Consider the following 19,053-nt stretch of genomic DNA (forward strand, 5'->3'; position numbering starts at 1 on the left):
ATTTTTTTTTACCTCTTTACTCAAAAGAGTTCATGCTCGTCGTAATCATAACTCTAAAATGTGACTAAATACCTGTTAGTCACAACCTGCAGGTTCTGTTCACTGAAGCAGACGCGCTCGTGCGCGTGTCTATCATAGTCCGCCCTCTGTAGTAACAGCTCACGGTCAGCTCACGTCATGTGTGATTTTGCGGCCGCCAATACATCATTATATGACAGAATGATATTTTAAGTTGAATTGTACCTTATAAATACAGTATGTGACTCTTTCAACACCATTAGGAGGTATTCATGTCGCTGTGCAAAGTATGTAAATCACTGTGAAGACTTTAAAACTTAGGCTATGTTTGACCCAGTATGCGTGTCAAAAAGCGGACGAGTCTAAAGCAATGACTGTACAGTACAACCGAAATGTTGAAAGACGTCTGATTTTGAGAGGATGGGCCATCCTCTATTTCAACTCCACTCATCTTGGTCTGCTAACATTACTGCTGCTGCAATCTGAACTCACGTGCGACAGCAGGTGGAACGTAGCTCACGTGCAAACAGCTCAACTAATAAGAGAAAATGGACGTCATATCGTAATGACATCGTCATAACGCCACAATGCATATTGTGACATTTTTGCATCGCAATAAATCGTACAATGATACATCGTTACACCCCTACTGACAATGCAATTTGGAAACATTGCTCACGTGCCACGGATTTGATAAGAAATTGACTTTAATGTGTGATCTGTGACTAAAAAGTCACCATGAACAAATATTTTCTCAATTGACATGAGCAGCGGCTTGGACCCAGAAACTAGAGCTGCACAAAATATCGTTTCAGCATCAAGATTGCAATGTGTGCCTCCACAATAGTCACATCGCATAGACATGCATTGTTGAGTTGGGATTATATTTAAGCAAGAGTCACAGTTCAAAACAAAAGATTTCTGAAATTGTTGCAGAGTTTACCAATAATGGAGTGAAATTGTATCATTTGCATGTTTTTAAGGCCTGAGAGAGTAAGGCACAAGACATTTTACCAATTGAAGTTTTACTCAAGAATAATTGTATTGAATCATTTATACACCACTAACTTTACAGCATATTTTGAACATTTACAAATCCTAACCTAACATTAAGCCAAATAGATTTAATAGTCAAAAATATTTTTAACCAAATATTTGATCTCTCTATAATATAATAAACATAAGTGTTAAAGAGACTCTCAAACAATGATGCTACAAAGTTCTTTCAATGGTAAAGTGTGAACACTGAACAATCAAAACAAACTTGTATACAGTAAATACAGTAAACCTCAAAAGAAATTGTGAAAATCAAATCTGAGCTTTCAATTAAAGGAACTAACCATCATTATTTAAATACATACTGTAACAGGGCTGCTCGATTTTGGGAAAAATCATAATCACGATTATTTTGATCATAATTGTAATCACGATAATTCAAAACAATTATTAGTTAACGTCTAAATAATTAGCACTCCTGAGAATTTTTTAAAATAAATATTTCCCGAATTATGTTTAACAGAGCAAGGAATTTTAACAGTATTTCCTCAAATTTTTCCTCAAATTCTTAATTTTTTTCTTCTAGAGAAAGGCTTATTTGTTTTATTTCGGCTAGAATAAAAGCAGGTTTAAATATTTTGAAACCCATTTTAAGGTCAATATTATTAGCCCCCTTAGGCAATATATTTTTGATTGTCTGCAGAAGAAACTACTGTTATACAATGAACTCAATTAAGCCTTTGAATCGCACTTTGAATCTGAATGCTTGTATATTGAAAAATATCTAGTAAAATATTATGTACTGTCGTCATAGCAAAGATAAAATAAATCATTTATTGGAAATGAGTTATTAAAACTATTATGTTTAGAAATAAGTTGAAAAAAAATCTTCTTTCCATTAAACAGAAATTGTGGGGGAAAGGGTTGCTAATATTCAGGAGAGCTAATAATTCTGACTTTAACTGCATACAGTTATTTTCCATCCTGCAAAGGAACAAGAAGTAAATATAATATAATAAAATATAAAAACTGACTGTGCTTTAAGCATCTTCATCGTTAGAAAAACTTTTTGTTTTGTTTGATTAATAATGATGAAAACAGGCGGCAGCAGGAATTGCGCGCTGTCACTTTAGTTTTCTCTTTCATGTGTCTTTTGATTCTCAACGTGTTTGTTTATTACACAAATGAGGGTGAATATGAATAATCACTAAACACTGCGTTTTGACACATATTTGACCATTAAAGCGCTCACATTAATGACTTAAGATGTGTGCGCTCTGCTCGTCTCAGTGTGCGAATGAGACTAAATGCTGACCGCATGCTTCTAACTGTGTTTTTTCGTGCCGCAAACACACAGAATCACGCGGTCTTTCACGCTTTTAAGAGCGTAAGGTATATGATGCGTAAGGTATATGATGCAATAATCGTTTATCTCGATTAAAGGTTTTTCATAATTGTTAGAAGCCAAAATCGAAATCGGATTTTTGATTAATTGCACAGCCCTACTGTAACATTACAAATAGTGAAGTTGCATGACTAAATGACCTCTATGCTGAAAAAAATCTTTCAGATGGGCAGTTAGTGGCTGGTGGTATGCACAAGAAAAGAAACCAATAAGCCCCCCTGGCGACATCCTTACATTGAAGAATGAGTGTTGTTGAACAGTTTTAAGGCAACTTTGATGAAAGGTTTTGATCCACTTCAAATGTTGACTACTTTATGCAGTGTGTTTTACATTTGATCTTTTAATTTCTGTACCTCAATGCTGTTATCCTTCCCACAAAGCAATAGAGCACCATCTAATTTGTATCTCTGTTCTATTGTATTAATTTATGCTTGCAATTAATTTATTATATTTTATTTACTGTCCATTGATGTAAAACTATGAATTCTTCTCAAATACAGTTATTTAAATCATATTCATATCTTAATATACAGTCAAGCCTGCAATAATTCACACACCTGGCCAATTATTCAACTTTAGTCAACAAACGTTTTATTCATTTGACCAGAAATGACACAGGCTTCTCCCAAAAGACAATAACACGATGTACATCATTGTGGAAAAAGTGTTTATTTCTCAGCTTTTATTTACATTTGAACAAAATATTTAAGTATATTGTGGAAAAACAAAATATCATCATATTCAGCCCTAATTGTTGGTGTAAATCTTTAATGTCATCATTATCATAATTTACCATATCTCTACACCAACTGTCTTACAAAGTGGCAAACATTAAAAAATGAGGTGATGTATTCCTCAACTCAACTTTTGTAAATCTCCTCCTTCTGTCCTGAATTTTAACACTTGCTTTTGCCTTTTATTATCTCAGTAAAATCCTGAAATTGATGTATTAGTAAACAGGCTTCTCTCTGAAACAGGAACTGTGGGCTCACATGGCTGCGCTACTAAACACAGAGTTTCCAAATGTGTTTTTGCCAGACTTGGTTTTCTAGCCCCCCCTCCTCTCCCCTTCAAACCAAAACCATGGGATTACTGTGGCAGTGTGTGTGTGTGTGTGTGTGTGTGTGTGTTTGTTATGCTGTCTGCTGTACGCGGGGTGTAATCTGCCAGAGGTCTTGGCGTGCACAGGGTTAAGACCAGGCACCCCACCAAGCCTGAGGCCTGCGGGGGACGTCCCACAGAGCTGTAAGCCTGCACAGAACCCACACGCCCTGGAGCAAGGCCAAAAGCACACGCACACTACACAGACACACAAATACGGTGGGGAAGGAGGGTTGACACACAAGAAGAACGAACTGAACGCACTGGTTGGAGGGCCAATGACACGAAACATTGCTATGATTTACAAGTAAATAAAGGGTCGAAATTATAAATCGTGTCATTGTCAAGTTGAAAGTACAAAAAATTCGGTAAACTTTAAATGCATGTGGGAGTGCACATCTTAATTAATAAACAAAAACATCTATCATATATGGTGTCATGGCTTTGGTATCAAAAAATGTCATTATAATGGAAGTCAATGGGTCAAAAACAGCCAAGAACATAACGAAAGTGTAGTCGATTTGCCCAGAATGGATTGTTACATTTTCACAGCATTTTCTCAAAATATGTGTCAGTAAGTTGTCACAAAAAATAATTTCATTTGCTGAAGCACAGAGGAAGTTATGGCCAAATTAACACTCAGAATCACCCCAGAGTGGAGGAAAACATCCCCAACAGCACACAAGGGTTAAGGTGTCATTTACACTAGTGCATTCTCTTTTAAAAAGCACATGGTTATGATTGTTCCTGGTATCCAAACTACTTCGGCATCTTTGACCTTCGAAAACGGTGCATTTTGAAAATGATAAAGACACCTTGATTCGTCAATTGACCAGTTACATTAGAGGTAGACTGCAATCATACTGTAGATGCTATCAAAATATGCACATGCCCACGGAGCGTGAATGTTATAGCGTAATGTAGAGATCATTTTTCTGAACTTAAATCAAAAAGGGAAGTGGATGGGTTTCATTCTAAAAACGTTGATAATGTTGTGACACTCGATTATGAAAAAAGTCATAATCTTGATTATTTGGTCATAACTGTAATCACGGTTATCACTGGGCCATATCACCAAATTTTTCCTGCGTGTAAATAATAATTGCTGTTACATCTGTTCATTTTAAAGATCTTTCACAATTCACAATGAACAATACTGCATCAGAATGGGCCAAAAGAATAATCCAACAAACAAACAATTCTCACAATTATGGGAAAGGAATAAATACAATAGAAACTGTGCATACAAATAAAAATAAATACAAACAAACTGTGCTTTAAGCATCTTCAATGTAAGAATTGAACTTGCCTTGATTCACCAAATGATGATTTTACATGTGCATGTTCTGTTTATCTCTGAGGCTGAGCACAAGCACAAAACAGCATGATTTCCTTTTCATTTAAAAAATTAAAACTTGAAAGAATCATATACAGTTCAATAGATGAAGCTCATCTCATGCTGCAAAAGTCACATTAGATCTGCCTTTTTTCACACTAATTTCCATGTGAAACAGATTTCTGGACGAACAATTAATTTTTTTTATAATTGTTTGAGGGCGAAGCAGTAGCGCAGTAGGTAGTGCTGTCGCCTCACAGCAAGAAGGTCACTGGTTCGATTCTCGGCTTGGTTGGCGTGTCTGTGTGGAGTTTGCATGTTCTCCTTGCGTTCGCGTGGGTTTCCTCCGGGTGCTCTGTTTTCCCCAAAGTCCAAAGACATGCGGTACAGGTGAATTGGGTAGGCTAAATTGTCCGTAGTGTATGAGTGTGAGTGTGATTGTGTGTGTGGATGTTCCCCAGAGATGGGTTGCGCCTGGAAGGGCATCCGCTGTGTAAAAACTTGCAGGATAAGTTGGCGGTTCATTCCGCTGTGGCGACCCCAGATTAATAAAGGGACTAAGCCGACAAGAAAATGAATTAATGAATAATTGTTTGAGATCAAAATTCAAATTCGATCTCCAAAGTAAACTTCAACAAATATTTCTTAAGCTAGTTATACAGTCTTTTTTAAAATCTAAAGTCCGTTGCATCACTGGTTGTGTCAGGTTTTTTTTTTTTTTTTTTTAGAAAACAAATCTTTAGTTTTTTTTTTCTTTATTATGTTTAACAATATTAGTTGGACAGTTTTTTTATTTAAATTGAAACTAAACAAGCAAACTACTTGTAAACAAATACAATACCAAGGTTATTCATTTCCAGATTTGAATAAGAAAGTTTCAATTCGAAACGTGACGCTAACTTTTATTCCACTATTAAAAATCTGCTATTAAGTGTTGTGCATTTCAGTTGTATTATGGATGCATTTTCTAAAGAAAATCAGCATTTTGTTGATCTTGTTTGAGATTAATGATCTATTTTGCTCGTGACACTCCTAATACTGGTGTTGTTTGTTGTCAGTCAAAAGTGGACACTGAAGGTTGTCTATGAGGTTGAGTTACAAACTCCATAGCATTTCGCAGTGTCATGGCATTTGTTTTCAAGCGTTGTCATTGGGGAACTTGCCAAAACGCTGAGGCGCTCCTGTCATGTAGCCGGCTGAGAATACTGTGTTTAGTCTCTGAAACAGTCCGGTAAGCTTCAGCAGGTGTGGGAGCCTGACAGGAGTTGTTGCCTGTCGCTGACAGACTGGAGGTGTGCAAACACTAACGCTTGTTTCTTTCTCTCCTCACAGATTATGTTTATTTCGAAAACTCCTCCAGTAACCCACTGCTGATCAGGCGAATAGAGGAACTCAACAAGGTGAGTAACAAACAAATCTCTGTGGTGCTAAAAGCCTAACACTACAAGACTGAAGCTTTTTACCCTTTAATACTTTAAGGGACAGATTTACTAACAGCGTGCTCCTGAGCAAAACCTCTTTTGGTGTTTAAAAACTGCCGTTAGGATTTACTAATGACAAACATTTGCAATGAAAAGAGTCTGACGGTTTGTGTTCAATTTTAGGAGTTTCCTTTTCTGACATGCAACTTATGATGAGTATGTAAATGAAGTTTATCAAGGCTCAATTTTGCGAAGTACGATGCGATCAGAAATTAACATCTATGTTGATCCTGGAACATCATTTTTGTTGGAAAATGTAATCCACACCAATTCCCTACCCATAAACCTGACCATAACTGTAATTTATTCCCCAAATCAGAGGAGATTCATAGTTGGATAACAATCATGTAGAAGTGCATAAACACAACTGTAAGCCTAAATAGCATAAACGGTAAACATATTGCTTGATTCTGATTGGCTGATTGGAATGTGGTTTCAGGATCAACATAGATGTTAATCCAGGAACTTGCCTTGCTTGGTGAAATCAGTATGGCAGTTACCAAGTCAGTCAGTTACTGTTTGTGCTATTGATTATTATTATAAAAAAGTCAAATGCAATTGTGAAAAAATGTTGACTTTTTTTATACAATGATAGGAAGTAAATTACAAAATGTGCTAAAAAGCTATCATAAATAGGTCTGCAGGACCCTGCTTTAAAATAACAAAACCTAAAATATATTGTAAAAATACCAGCTTTTAAAATACAAAACAATGAAAGCAATGTAAACTGAAAACGACAACAATGACAAAAACTTGGAAAGTTAAGATAAATGCTAAAATAGGCCCAATCCCAATTCTAGTTTTGTACTCTTACCCTTACCCCTTGGCTCTTGATACATAGTAGCCGCATTTCCACTATCGGGCCAGTGCGAGCCAGGGCTTTAATCGGGCCGGGCCGGGCCAATAGCCCGGTAGGTTGAGAAATGAGGCCGAAATCATGTCGCGTTTCCACTGACGAGCTAATAGCTCACAGCGCGTCACGCAAACACCGCCCACAGAACGTCCCCGAATCAAACGTCACACAACCCGCCCACTTCAGATAAAGCACACCATAGAATCATCACGAAACGAAACCATTAAAATGAAGACAACCGAAACAAACAAATGACACGTTACTGTACAGCAGTACATGAAATGTCTATACGCACAGACCTGTGTATTTCCATTCATTACATTTGTTTACTCGCTGACCAACTGGCATTGTGCATGGAGTGCTCTCGCCGAACGCAGGGACCCATCACAGAGAGCGCACACATCCATAATATAAAGCCACCGAAATTCTCCTTTATAACTCGATATTGCATGTATTTTATAACATCCTCGTTTTGATATTAGTCGTGTTAAGTGTTTCAGCATAAGAGCGAGTAGCCTTATAAAATATAGCCATATTTGTTGCGTTCGGCAGCTATTCACTAAAGCTCTTCATTTAAAGTTTCATTTATAAATTTAACCACGTCATATAAAAACATAAACAGTTGTTTGAGGATATAGAACCCATTTTGTGTTTGGACTTCCCCTGATGCGTTTAAAGCAGCGAGCGCTGCGCAGGACTGGGTGACAGAAAAAAAGGTATAGGCTAGATTCTGCTTTCACTCACCCAAATATTGCTCTGTTTGCCCGATTTGATTAATATCATCATATCCAAATACTTTATAAATAATATTTCAAACCTTCTCCGGTGTTAATTGTTTTTATAAAATATCGAAAATCTTTTTTTTTTTTCAGATAGGTCTTTGTAAAATCAAAGTTAGGCTATATATGTGGCTTTAAAACGGTTCGATTTATGTATTGTATATAGGCTACCTACATATAGCTAGCTTTTGTTTATTTTATATTGGTTTATTTATTTAATATGATTTTATATTTATCCGATATTTGTAATTCTTTAAATTATATTTCATTAAAGCTATTTTATCAAGATATGACACTATATTGTTTAAAGTCTACGAAAGTGGGCACGTATTTTGTTAAGTTGTATGTCCTTCTGTTGTATTTATATTGTGTATTATCTCCAAAATAAATAAAGAAAAAAGCCGCTCGCGGCATAACAGAGCTGAAGGAGCGCTTTAGCCCGGTCTCAAACACACATACAGGCATCTAAACGCGCACAAACAAACATTTTAAACTTGACAAAAACTCTCGAAAACCTTTACTGTCTGCTGTGTCTTTAATATGGTGTAAAGATTATTTTGCGTTATTGAAACATAAAGGAGGACGCAGCAAAAAACGTCACTATAAATTAAAACTACTTTATTATTTTATGCAGCAGCCTTACATTTAAAAGGGAAACATAAGGGTGATTATATGCAAAAAGACCCCAGACTATAAGGCTAGATGTTTTCTTTCCCTTATTTCTTTATTTGTTTGGCGCATGTACTCATGTGCGATCAGAAAACTGCCCGCCTCTCCTTTCACTAGTGATATATTGCGGCTGTAAACACAAAAAATGTATGCCAGACATTGGAAAAAGGAAATTCTTAGTCACTAAAATTTTTTGACCAGGTATTCGAGCGCCATCAAGTGTCAGATGTAAAAATATGTTGTGGGACTACTATATAGGAGTTTTTACTATGGATTATAGATAGCAAAATTAAATTTTTTTACTTTTTTTTTATTTTTTTTTTTAAACATGACCGTAAAACACAAACATCATTATGAATGTATTAAAATATATATTTGTTTGTTGTAAAAAAAAGATTAATAATGCCAAAACATACAAACATTCTTAAATTTGTACTTCTCCAGACTTGTATGTGCATCCATTTTGCTACTGTAGATGGTGTATTCAGGAAATTTCTGTACCCCTTGGTTTCAAGTGTGGTTCGAGTGTGGAAATACCAGTTTCAAGGGCTATCTTGAGAATTGGGACACCCCTACCCCTTCACGTAAACTTGCATAATGAGGGGTAGTAGTAAGGGCTAAGGGGTAGAATTGAGATTGGGCCATAGTATACGCATATTATACAATCTGGCACCGTTTGCCAAGATGCCACACAGAAATTCAGCAGCTTATCATTATTACATAACCCTTAGTCTGAATTATTAATTCAGTAATTGAACTTATTCAATTTAGCTTTTTCAATGCTGACACAATCTAAACATCTTCAGTTTATTATATCTAAATACATGTCTTTGATTACACAGAGCCATTATATGGATGATGCTATTGTAGTGCAGTTCTCTCTCACTCTCATTATATTGTGACTAGAATGTTCTTCAAATATCCCCTTGAAAAAAGTGAAGAAAATCATTCAGGTTTTCAGTTTTGCAGCATGACAAGCTTGCTTTAGATTTGTTTTTCATTTTTCTGAATTGTCCGCTTGGCAAAACCTTCATCTAAATGACTGGAACAAAATTGCTACAGCTTTTCTTCTTATGGTGTTTACACTCCCAGGTCATGTCTAACATCACAGCGTGCCCTCGGGCTGCGTTCCTCATCTTCTCTCCATCACCTCTCAGATCACCCAGGAAGTGCAGAGGTGTTTAGGTCATGCTTATGGTTTGATCCTCAATTTGCATATTGAGGCTTCCACGGCAGCCGATTGGTCTGGCGGCTGTTGCTGTGACAACTCTCTTTCCGTTTTGCAGACGGCGAATGGGAACGTGGAGGCCAAAGTGGTGTGTTTCTACCGCCGCAGAGACATTTCCGCAACACTCATCGCCCTCGCTGACAAACATGCACGTGAGTAGCTGTCAGAGACCACTTTGAACACAATGCTTATCGCTGCCAATGACTGAATACCCATTTGAATGTACTTTTGGAACACTTCAAAAATTGGTTTTGACCATAATTTGCTAGGCATATGTTTGTTTGAATGCTAGATTGAGCATGTATTGAATTAAAGCAGATTGAAATGGTAACGGATTGTTTTAAGCATTCAGACAAACATCGTTTTTAGTAAAATGGATATCTGAATTGTCAATATCAACATCAATTCATTGCGTATTTAAGTAACTGTTGATCAGCTGTGGTTATGTTAACACTTATGGTTTCGTAGTCTAAAACAAAAAGAAATACGATACTTTTAGGCTGCATTTACACTGCATGGTTCAACTGACCCAATTCCCTTTTTTATTTCTCCTATGTGGAACACATGGGATATGGCCCATGTATGTGTAAGCTGGAAAACAATTTCCATGGATTCAATTAATTAAAATCAGATTCAGGCCTTGTTAATATGTGGAAATGTATCCAATATGAATCGGATCTGTGCTCTCACGTCTGCAGTGTGAGCAGGTATATCAGATTTTCACCTGATAGAGTCCCAAACCTTAAGTCTTACACGCTCACCGGCCACTTTATTAGGTACACCGGTCCAACTGCTCGTTAACGCACATTTCTAATTAGCCAATCACATGGCAGCAACTTAATGCATTTAAGCATGTAGACATGATCAAGACGGTTGCTGCAGTTCACACTGAGCATCAGAATGGCGTAGAAAGGTGGTTGAAGAGACTTTCAAATGTGGCATGGTTGTTCGTGCCAGATGGACTGGTCTGAGTATTTCAGAAACTTCTGATCTGTTGGGATTTTCACGCACAACCATCTTTAGGGTTTACAGAGAATGGTCTGAGAAAGAAAAAAAATATCCAATTAGTGGCAGTTCTGTGGGCATAAATGCCTTGTTGATGTCAGAGGAGAATGGCCAGACATTTTGCTGATAGTAAGGATAGTAACTCAAATAACCACTCGTTACAACTGAGGTATGCACAACACATCGAATCTTGAACCACACCGAACCACACATCGAACCACACCGCGTGCTACTCTTGACAGCTAAGAACAGGCAACAGGCTACAATTCACACAGGCTCACCAAAATTGGACAATAGAAGATTGAAAGAACATTGCTTGATTTGATGAGTCTCGATTTCTGCTGCAACATTCGGATGGTAAGTTCAGAACTTAGTTTCGACAACATGAAAGCATGGATCCATCCTGCCTTGTATCAACGGTTCAGGCTGCTGGTGGTGTAATGGTGTTGGGGATATTTACTTGGCACACTTTGGGCTCATTAGTACCAATTGAGCATCGTGTCAACACCACAGCCTACCTGAGTACTGTTGCTGATCATGTCCATCCCTTTATGACCACAGTGTACCAATATTCTGATGGCTACTTCCAGCAGGATAACGCACAATGTAATAAAGCGTGAATCATCTCTGACTGGTTTCTTGAACATGACAATGAGTTCACTGTTGTCAAAAGGCCTCCACAGCCACCAGATCCCAATCCAATAGAGCACCTTTGGGAAGTGGTGGAACGTGAAATTCCCATCATGAATGTGCAGCTGACAAATCTGCAGCAACATGATGCTATCATGCCAATATGGACCAAAAATCTCTAAGGAATATTTCTAGTACCTTGTTGAATCTACGCCACAAAGGACTAACGCAGTTCGGAAGTGTCCGGTGAGTGTATACTAGGACAAAAAAAGCTTTTATACTGTCATGTTGCACAAGTATTTAAGGATGCTAATGAGAGAGCACAACATCTGCCATGTAAACAATATGAATTAATATAAATCTATTGCATACAAGAGTAAAATCACGCTATGGACATGACATTAAAATCCCTACTGGTTTAAAAAAAGCCTCACTTAAAATAATATTGACAAAGCATAACCTTTCTGTCATAAACTATAGCTAAACAAGTTGTTAAAAAGAAAATAAAAAAAAAATGAAACCCTAATCTTTTTTTCCCCCTGCTCTTTCGGCCCTTTGCCTTGTGCAGTATAAATGCAGACAATTGGATGCACGTCAGGTTGTCAAAAAAATTAGATACAGTCACGAAATCGGAATTGACCATCAAGATCTGCAGTGTAAATGCAGCCTTAATCTGTAAGTCCTGCATTTTGAGGCAAGCTTTTTCAGCTGTTTTTAATGAGAGCGATATGTATTTTGTAAACATTGATGTTTTTTTTTTCCCCCATCTGTGAAATCAGGTAATTGTAATGTGGATATTTCATCTCAACATTAAAATATTTTGCACAACTACAAAACATGTTTCACTTTTGTCATTTTTAAGACCAAAACTAAACTTTCTAACAGAATCTAATTGGTCTTATTTAGGCCTGTCACAATAATCAACATATGTACTTTTTAGTAGTTTACTTTATTATATTTGACAACTGAAAATAGATCTGGTAGCAGGTATCGCAGACACTTTTTTGCTAACATTTATTATTATTTATTCATTTAGGATATACGTTTTCACATTCTGATTCCTAATTATGCCTAATAATGCCTAATTATTAAATTGTGAAAATCACTGTAATTAAATGAAATTTTCTTAAGAATAAAATGTTATGTGTTCTTTGGAGGAGTGTACATTTGGACATTATATAATGAGTGGTCTTAAAATGACAATAATAGCAATATATTTTGGTGCGACATATCGTACAAGAAAAAATAGATACCATGACAGGCCTAGTCTTCAAACATATATTTTATATCTAAACATACCATAAATACTGTGCACTGTGCAAAATGTGCTTATTGTATGTGCGTGATTTATAAGTTTAGAATCCATTTAGATTGTCAAGAGACAAAACGGTAACAGGAATTCCTCAGGTTCACAAACAAACGAAGATCTGTTGAGTGATGCTTCTCTGACACCTTTACCATCCGAAAAATCACACTTCTGCTTTCTGCTCCCTTTTATGGGCATGTGTTGTCCTGATTATGGTTCGTTTAAATCTCTTTGTAGTTGCGTGAGAATTTTATTTGAACTGTGCACTATCATTTGTTTGAAATTGGACATAGACCCATCTTTTTCAGTGGTTTCAGCAGAGCAATAGTGCAATCGTTTTTAATCAAACCAACCCTGCCATACGTGAACACACTACCCTATATAATTGGTAGAAGTCTGACATGAGAAGTCTGTATATTTTCCATTTTTAGTTCATGCTGACTCTAAACTCATTGTTTTTTATTTACTTTACTTACTTTAATGTACTTTATGCACATGATTCTTTTTATGTAGTGTTGATGTGGCTGTTATGCGAACATAAAATGTCTCTGAAGTTTAAAAAGATTTATATTGTTTGTTATTGAAAGTATAAAGTTTAAAGATCAGTGTGCACAATAAATGGAGGTACTGTTTTTCAAAAGAAGGAAACATTTCTAGACTGCCTGAAACAAGTTGTCAGTAATTGTAGTCTTACGTTCCGCACAAACCTGTGTGTGTTTGTATAATAAACTGTGACAATGTCAGCCTATGGTGTTAACTGGTTTGCTATTGAACACTATGCCTGTAGCTGAGGCCTGGACATTTTAGGTTTGTGTTGTCAACATGTCTAGAGGACACTGTTTTCTTTGGTGCAAAGCAAATCCCACCTGCAAAAATGAGGATGTGGGCTTGAATATATGAAAAAATTACTGCTTTGTTGGTACAAGCACTGGGGAAAGCTATGGTTGTAAAATGTAGACATGAGAATTGGTGTTTCCTTTCCAAACTGTGTTGTAAATAGTGAAACAATCACAGTAGACTTGGACCAATCAAAAATTTGTAAGCTCTGAGGTAGAAGTTTAGAGAGAATCAATTTCTGAGTGAATGAGCCTAGGCATTATACATATCATATGTTTATTAAATATGGCATATTATACATAAATAATTTAGATATATATCTTGTGCAAGAGGTTTGGCTAGAGGACAAATGGTCATGGCCTACTGGGTTCTCTGAAGTTTGTTCCTCACCATTGTCACCCCTGGCTTGCTTGGTTTGCGACTTGCATAGCTGCGCATCAATGGATTTGCTCTACTGTGTTTGGACTTTCAGCAGTGAAAATGAAACCACACTGAACTAAACTGAACTTCAACTCTGAAAACTGGACTCACACAGTTTCTTTTTACTAGAACTTTGAGGTTAAGCTGCTTTGACACCATCTATATTTAAATATTACACATATATAATTGACATATTTTAATAAATAGTTTATTTTGAGGTTAATATAAGGTTCCTATTCATATTGTGGTCACTTCAAAGTGCCGTGAATAAATATTTTTATTTAAACTTTGAGTAAATTTACAAGAATATTTAAATTGTTGTAAATATTTGAAAACTTAATAGGACATTTATTTCAGACAATGTTTCCTTATGTAAACATGACTTCTGTGATTATTTAAAGGGCTTTTGGTTTAACTCTGTGCAGCCAGTAAGTGAATTATTTATTCATTTTTTGGCTTAGTCCCTTTATTAATCAGGGGTCGCCACAGTGGAATGAATAGGCAGTAGGGCTGTGCTATTAATCGAAATTGAATCGCAATCGTGATTTGAAACATTGTGATTAGCTAATTGCAAGAGGCTGTGATATGAAATATATATTATTTAACTTCCCCCGCTCTGAGCAAATGCATGACTGCCGTCTGTGTGACAGTCCTGCTAGCCAATTGAGTGAGCACACTTTCGTTCTGCTCAATCAGAATTGCGCAACTTAACTATGCTGACCGCCAACAATAAAACAAACAGGAAAGCGTGAACGAGTGAGATGATGGCATTTGCTGCTTTAGAAGCATTAAAAGACTAATTGATATTAAACAAAAACAGCACATCAGTAATATGGGAATATCTTGGTTTCAAAGTCACAGACACCAAACAAAACCACCATTTGTAAGAGCTGTCGTATAATTGTTGCCACAGCATGACGAAATACAACAACCAGCACCTAAAAAAGCAAAACAGGCATCTAAATGAGGAGTGCCTTGCAAAAAAGCAGGGGTGTAGAATTAGCGTGGATGGAGGGTTCGCGGAGGGGGACCAACTATTGAAATGTCCCCATCAATAATTTAATTCACTTAATAAAATTGCGCTGTCAATAATAACCTAGACATGCAGAAAAGCTTAAATCTTGTCTCTCCTTGAGTCGCACCGCCTCAAAACACATATGAACACTGTAATTGGCTGAGCCTTTCCCTGCTGTCATGTGAGAGGCTGTAACTGTGTTCAGATGTAGCAGCGCCAAAACAGCGCAGGGGAATTTCCCAGTAAATTTAAATAAAGTTTAATGAAAACTACAAAATCTTTATTTAATCTTGGGTGATCTTAATTTCTTGGTTAAAATTTAAAATACACTTTATAACTATAATATGGCTATTTCTCATGGTTGATTTGAACAGAATAACATTTACCAATGGCACTATATTGTAAAGAGTTACCTACTGTATTTTACTTTATCATCTTTGTGAAGTTGAATTTGTATAAAAATTATTTTGTATTGGTTATACCTGTTAAAGAAATCTTTTTTTTGTGCAGCTTGGTTCAATATCACAATATTACTGTACCTCATGATTAAAGCTTCAGCAAGAAAATGTAATATCGTGATAAGCCTAATGTAAACATTTTGTAGGAGACCAAAAAAAAAAAGGCATAGTAGCTGCACTTATAGCATTTTGATGAATAATTAACTAAAAACAAATCAAATCTACCTACACAAATGCAACCTCCATCACATCAAATGCATTCTTGGCCAAGGGTTTTAAATGTATTAAGCAGCAAATTTTCTTTCAGGAACCTTTGCATTGTGTGTGGATCTGATGTTTCCTAGACAGCTGTCTTTCAAGTTTGTTTGCAGCCCACAATGGCCACCCACAGCCAGCTCACCAGACCTGAAATGTAGAAATTTAGAGACATTCGCCTGGTATCTGTTAACATAACTAGAATGAAGCTAATCTCAAATGATTGTCCACAATATTTTCAAGTAATTCTGTAGAATTAATGTTACATATTCAGCTTTATTTCAAATAGAAGCATGTGTTTGCTTGAAACATTTTCATTCAGCACATTTAAATGTTGCCTTTTTTCATATTTTTTCATGTTTAAATGAGGTAAAACAATAATATTTGGGAAATAATGAAGATGGAGCTTGATTGATCCATAGTTCAGACAGGCTATATAATCTTGATTAATTTTGCTACTTCTAATTAAAGGTGCAGTAGGTGATTGTCTTCAGAAACATTTTTGTTGTGCTGGTTGAAAGTCTCTTCACATTCCAATAGTAATGATTAAAGTAAATATGTGTATATGTGTCCCACACTGCTAAAAACACTATTAGGACACCTATATTTCACTAAAACGTGTAAATTGGTTGTTTTTGCGTTATTTCAAGCAAATTCGTACTTCCGGTTTGAAACAAATTTTTTAAGCTGCATCACGGCTATGACATAATAGCGTTGTTTTCCAGCGTGCAGACTGGGCGTCTGTGCCAGAGTGTGTCTTATTACGTCTTACAGTGTGCTGCATTAATGCATGAGTAAGGCTTGGTTCAAACCAATCAGCGCGCTCTATTGTGCAACTTCATTAATATTCATTACTGTCATAGTGTTTACACAACATAGACGCCACGTTGTGTTGGCAAAACAAGCTTGAAGTGTTGCTTTTATAGTTTGCTGCCATTAAGTTTTGTTTTCATTTTCTCTCTGTGAGAGCGCAGCTGGCGTCACGTGTGAATTAACAGTGTACGCGACGCTCGACAACAATAACTTACGTGTCTAAGGAGGATTATTGTTTACCTGAGAGCTGTTCTCATCTGCAAACGCTGAGATCCGGATTCGCTTGTAGTCTCCTCTAAATAAAGACACAGTTCTAGTTGCTGGTGATTGTCCTGTCTCTACACATTTGGTAAGTGAGCGACCAGTGCTCTTTGTTTATTCAGTTTGTTCGTATCGAACAAACTATTGCACAGAGTGTAAACATGTTAGCACTACAACCAAACTTTAACCTCGTGTAGGATTTTTACCGCATTTTGTGACCGGAATAACACACACGACTTTCTCACGCTACCTGTCGTGTGCATCTAAGTTTCCGGGAAATGCTGAGTTTTTTTTTCTCTCATTTGCTGTGCGGTATCAAACATTGCATGAAAAATACACGCTTACAGCAGTTCCTCGAATCAAATATGTCGTTTGTCGCGAGGGACATGAATGAATTCTCTGAATGAAAGAGCCAAACTGCAGTTAAAGTCCACCATTTAATAATTTGGCAAATAATTCGACTACAGATGTCGATGTAAACACAGTCGCGTGCCCAAATAGACACTCCCACACCGTGCCTCTTTTATTCCTTCGACTCTCCCCCCTAAACAGAGCTGGCTTTTTCCAAAGTAGAGGTGTGAAAACACCCTGCTGAAACGAGGGGGTTTCATGGCCCTTTAAATGTATTCATATGTATTTTTATATTTTGCATAAGGCATAAAACTAAAAAAAATGTTTATCCAATTAAATAGAGTCGGGCCGACATCTCTCATAATTCAGATAAGTAGTCCAATCTGTCTGTCAGCAAATGCAGATTTGAACAACTGAGCAGCCGTTTGTGCTGCGCGTTCACGAGAGAGAGAGAGAGAGAGAGAGAGAGCAAGAGAGCACACGCACACACGATCGGTAAAAACCTGCTCAATCAAAATTTTTTAAAAACCTGAATCAATATTGGAGTTACTTTTGCACGCGGGAGAAAGGACGACACAATGGCTGAAGGATTTATCTTAGACAGGTAATGTTCTGTTTTAAAACAGTTTTAGCTTCACGCAAAGCTGATTTAACAATTGATGTTGTTGTTACAAATGGATTATAACTTCACAGAAGTGTTGTTCAGCCACTAAAATCTTTTGATGAAAGAGTAATAAGACTATTTTCAGTTTCATAAGGGACCTTCTACAGCAGGGGTGTCAAACTCAGTTCCTGGAGGGCCGCAGCCCTGCACAGTTTAGTTCCAACCCTGCTCAACACACTTACCTGTAGGTTTCAAACCAGCCTGATAGACACAATTTGTTTGATCAGGTGTGTTTAATTAGGGTTGGAACTAAACTGTGCCAAGCTGCGGCCCTCCAGGAATTGAGTTTGACACCTGTGTTCTACAGCATCGATAATGTAGATTTTAGTTAGTTTCACAACAAAACACAAGAAAATACGGCTATCCCGCCTAGTCTCTCCCTTTATTGTTTAAGATGCAACTCTAAATATTCTCTCTGAAATAGCATGTCAGTTTGGCTTGCACGCCGCCGGAATAGCACTAGTCGCTTTTAACACATGAGAGAGAGAGGATTCTTTTGCTGTGCTGCTGTTTCAGGAGGCGTGGCTCTAGACAGCAGGGGAGGGACTGTGAGTCAGAGATTTATGCTAAGCTGTTAGCATTGAGGAAGATCACCTACTGCACCTTTAAATGAACAAAAATAAGATATTATGAAGAATGCTGGTTGCTGGCACACAGCATTCAGTCTATAGTAGGGTAGTCAATGGTTACAACTACTTGCATTTTTCAAAATATCTTCTTTCGTATCCAACAGAAGAGGCTCGAATAGGTTTTGAACAGGTGAAGAGCGAGTAAAAGATGACAGAATTTTTTTTTGTAAACCGTCCCTTTAAAATTTATTTTTATTAGTTTTTTTGGAATAAAGTTAATTATTTCGTGGTATTATATTAATTTTGGACTGTTTTTTTAATGTTAATTAAAAATTTATGTGTTTTTGTAGTTGTAGAAAATACATTTTATTCAAATCAAACGCTTAAATGCTAATACAAATGTTTAACTGATCTCTATTAATTAACAGAATATTCATTAGGTTCAGTTAAAAAAAAATCTTTGTTAGGCACGTTATCATGTGTAGTTAGAAGGAGGATTCGTGTATGTGTGTGTGTGGGAAAGAGGGTAGGTTTGCTTCTCTAAATCTGCTCATTATCATCTGACACCATCAAAAGTGCTGACTGTGCACGAGTCTTCAATTC

At 36.7% G+C, this 19,053-nt stretch overlaps 1 protein-coding gene across 4 annotated transcripts in view; it reads left to right on the plus strand.

Moving 5' to 3' along the window:
- Window positions 1-19,053, plus strand: part of mta1 (metastasis associated 1) — a 107,848-nt gene that overhangs the window by 28,367 nt on the left and 60,428 nt on the right. For all 4 annotated transcript variants that reach the window (XM_087290832.1, XM_087290833.1, XM_087290831.1 and 1 more), the window contains exons 2-3: window positions 6,189-6,256; window positions 9,925-10,018. In XM_087290832.1, coding sequence (XP_087146958.1) covers window positions 6,189-6,256; window positions 9,925-10,018 — 162 coding nt within the window. The remainder of the gene's footprint in view (window positions 1-6,188; window positions 6,257-9,924; window positions 10,019-19,053) is intronic.

This window comes from Danio rerio, chromosome 17 (assembly GCF_052040795.2).
Source record: "Danio rerio strain M-AB ecotype USA chromosome 17, GRCz13ab, whole genome shotgun sequence".
Taxonomy (NCBI): Eukaryota; Metazoa; Chordata; class Actinopteri; order Cypriniformes; family Danionidae; genus Danio; species Danio rerio.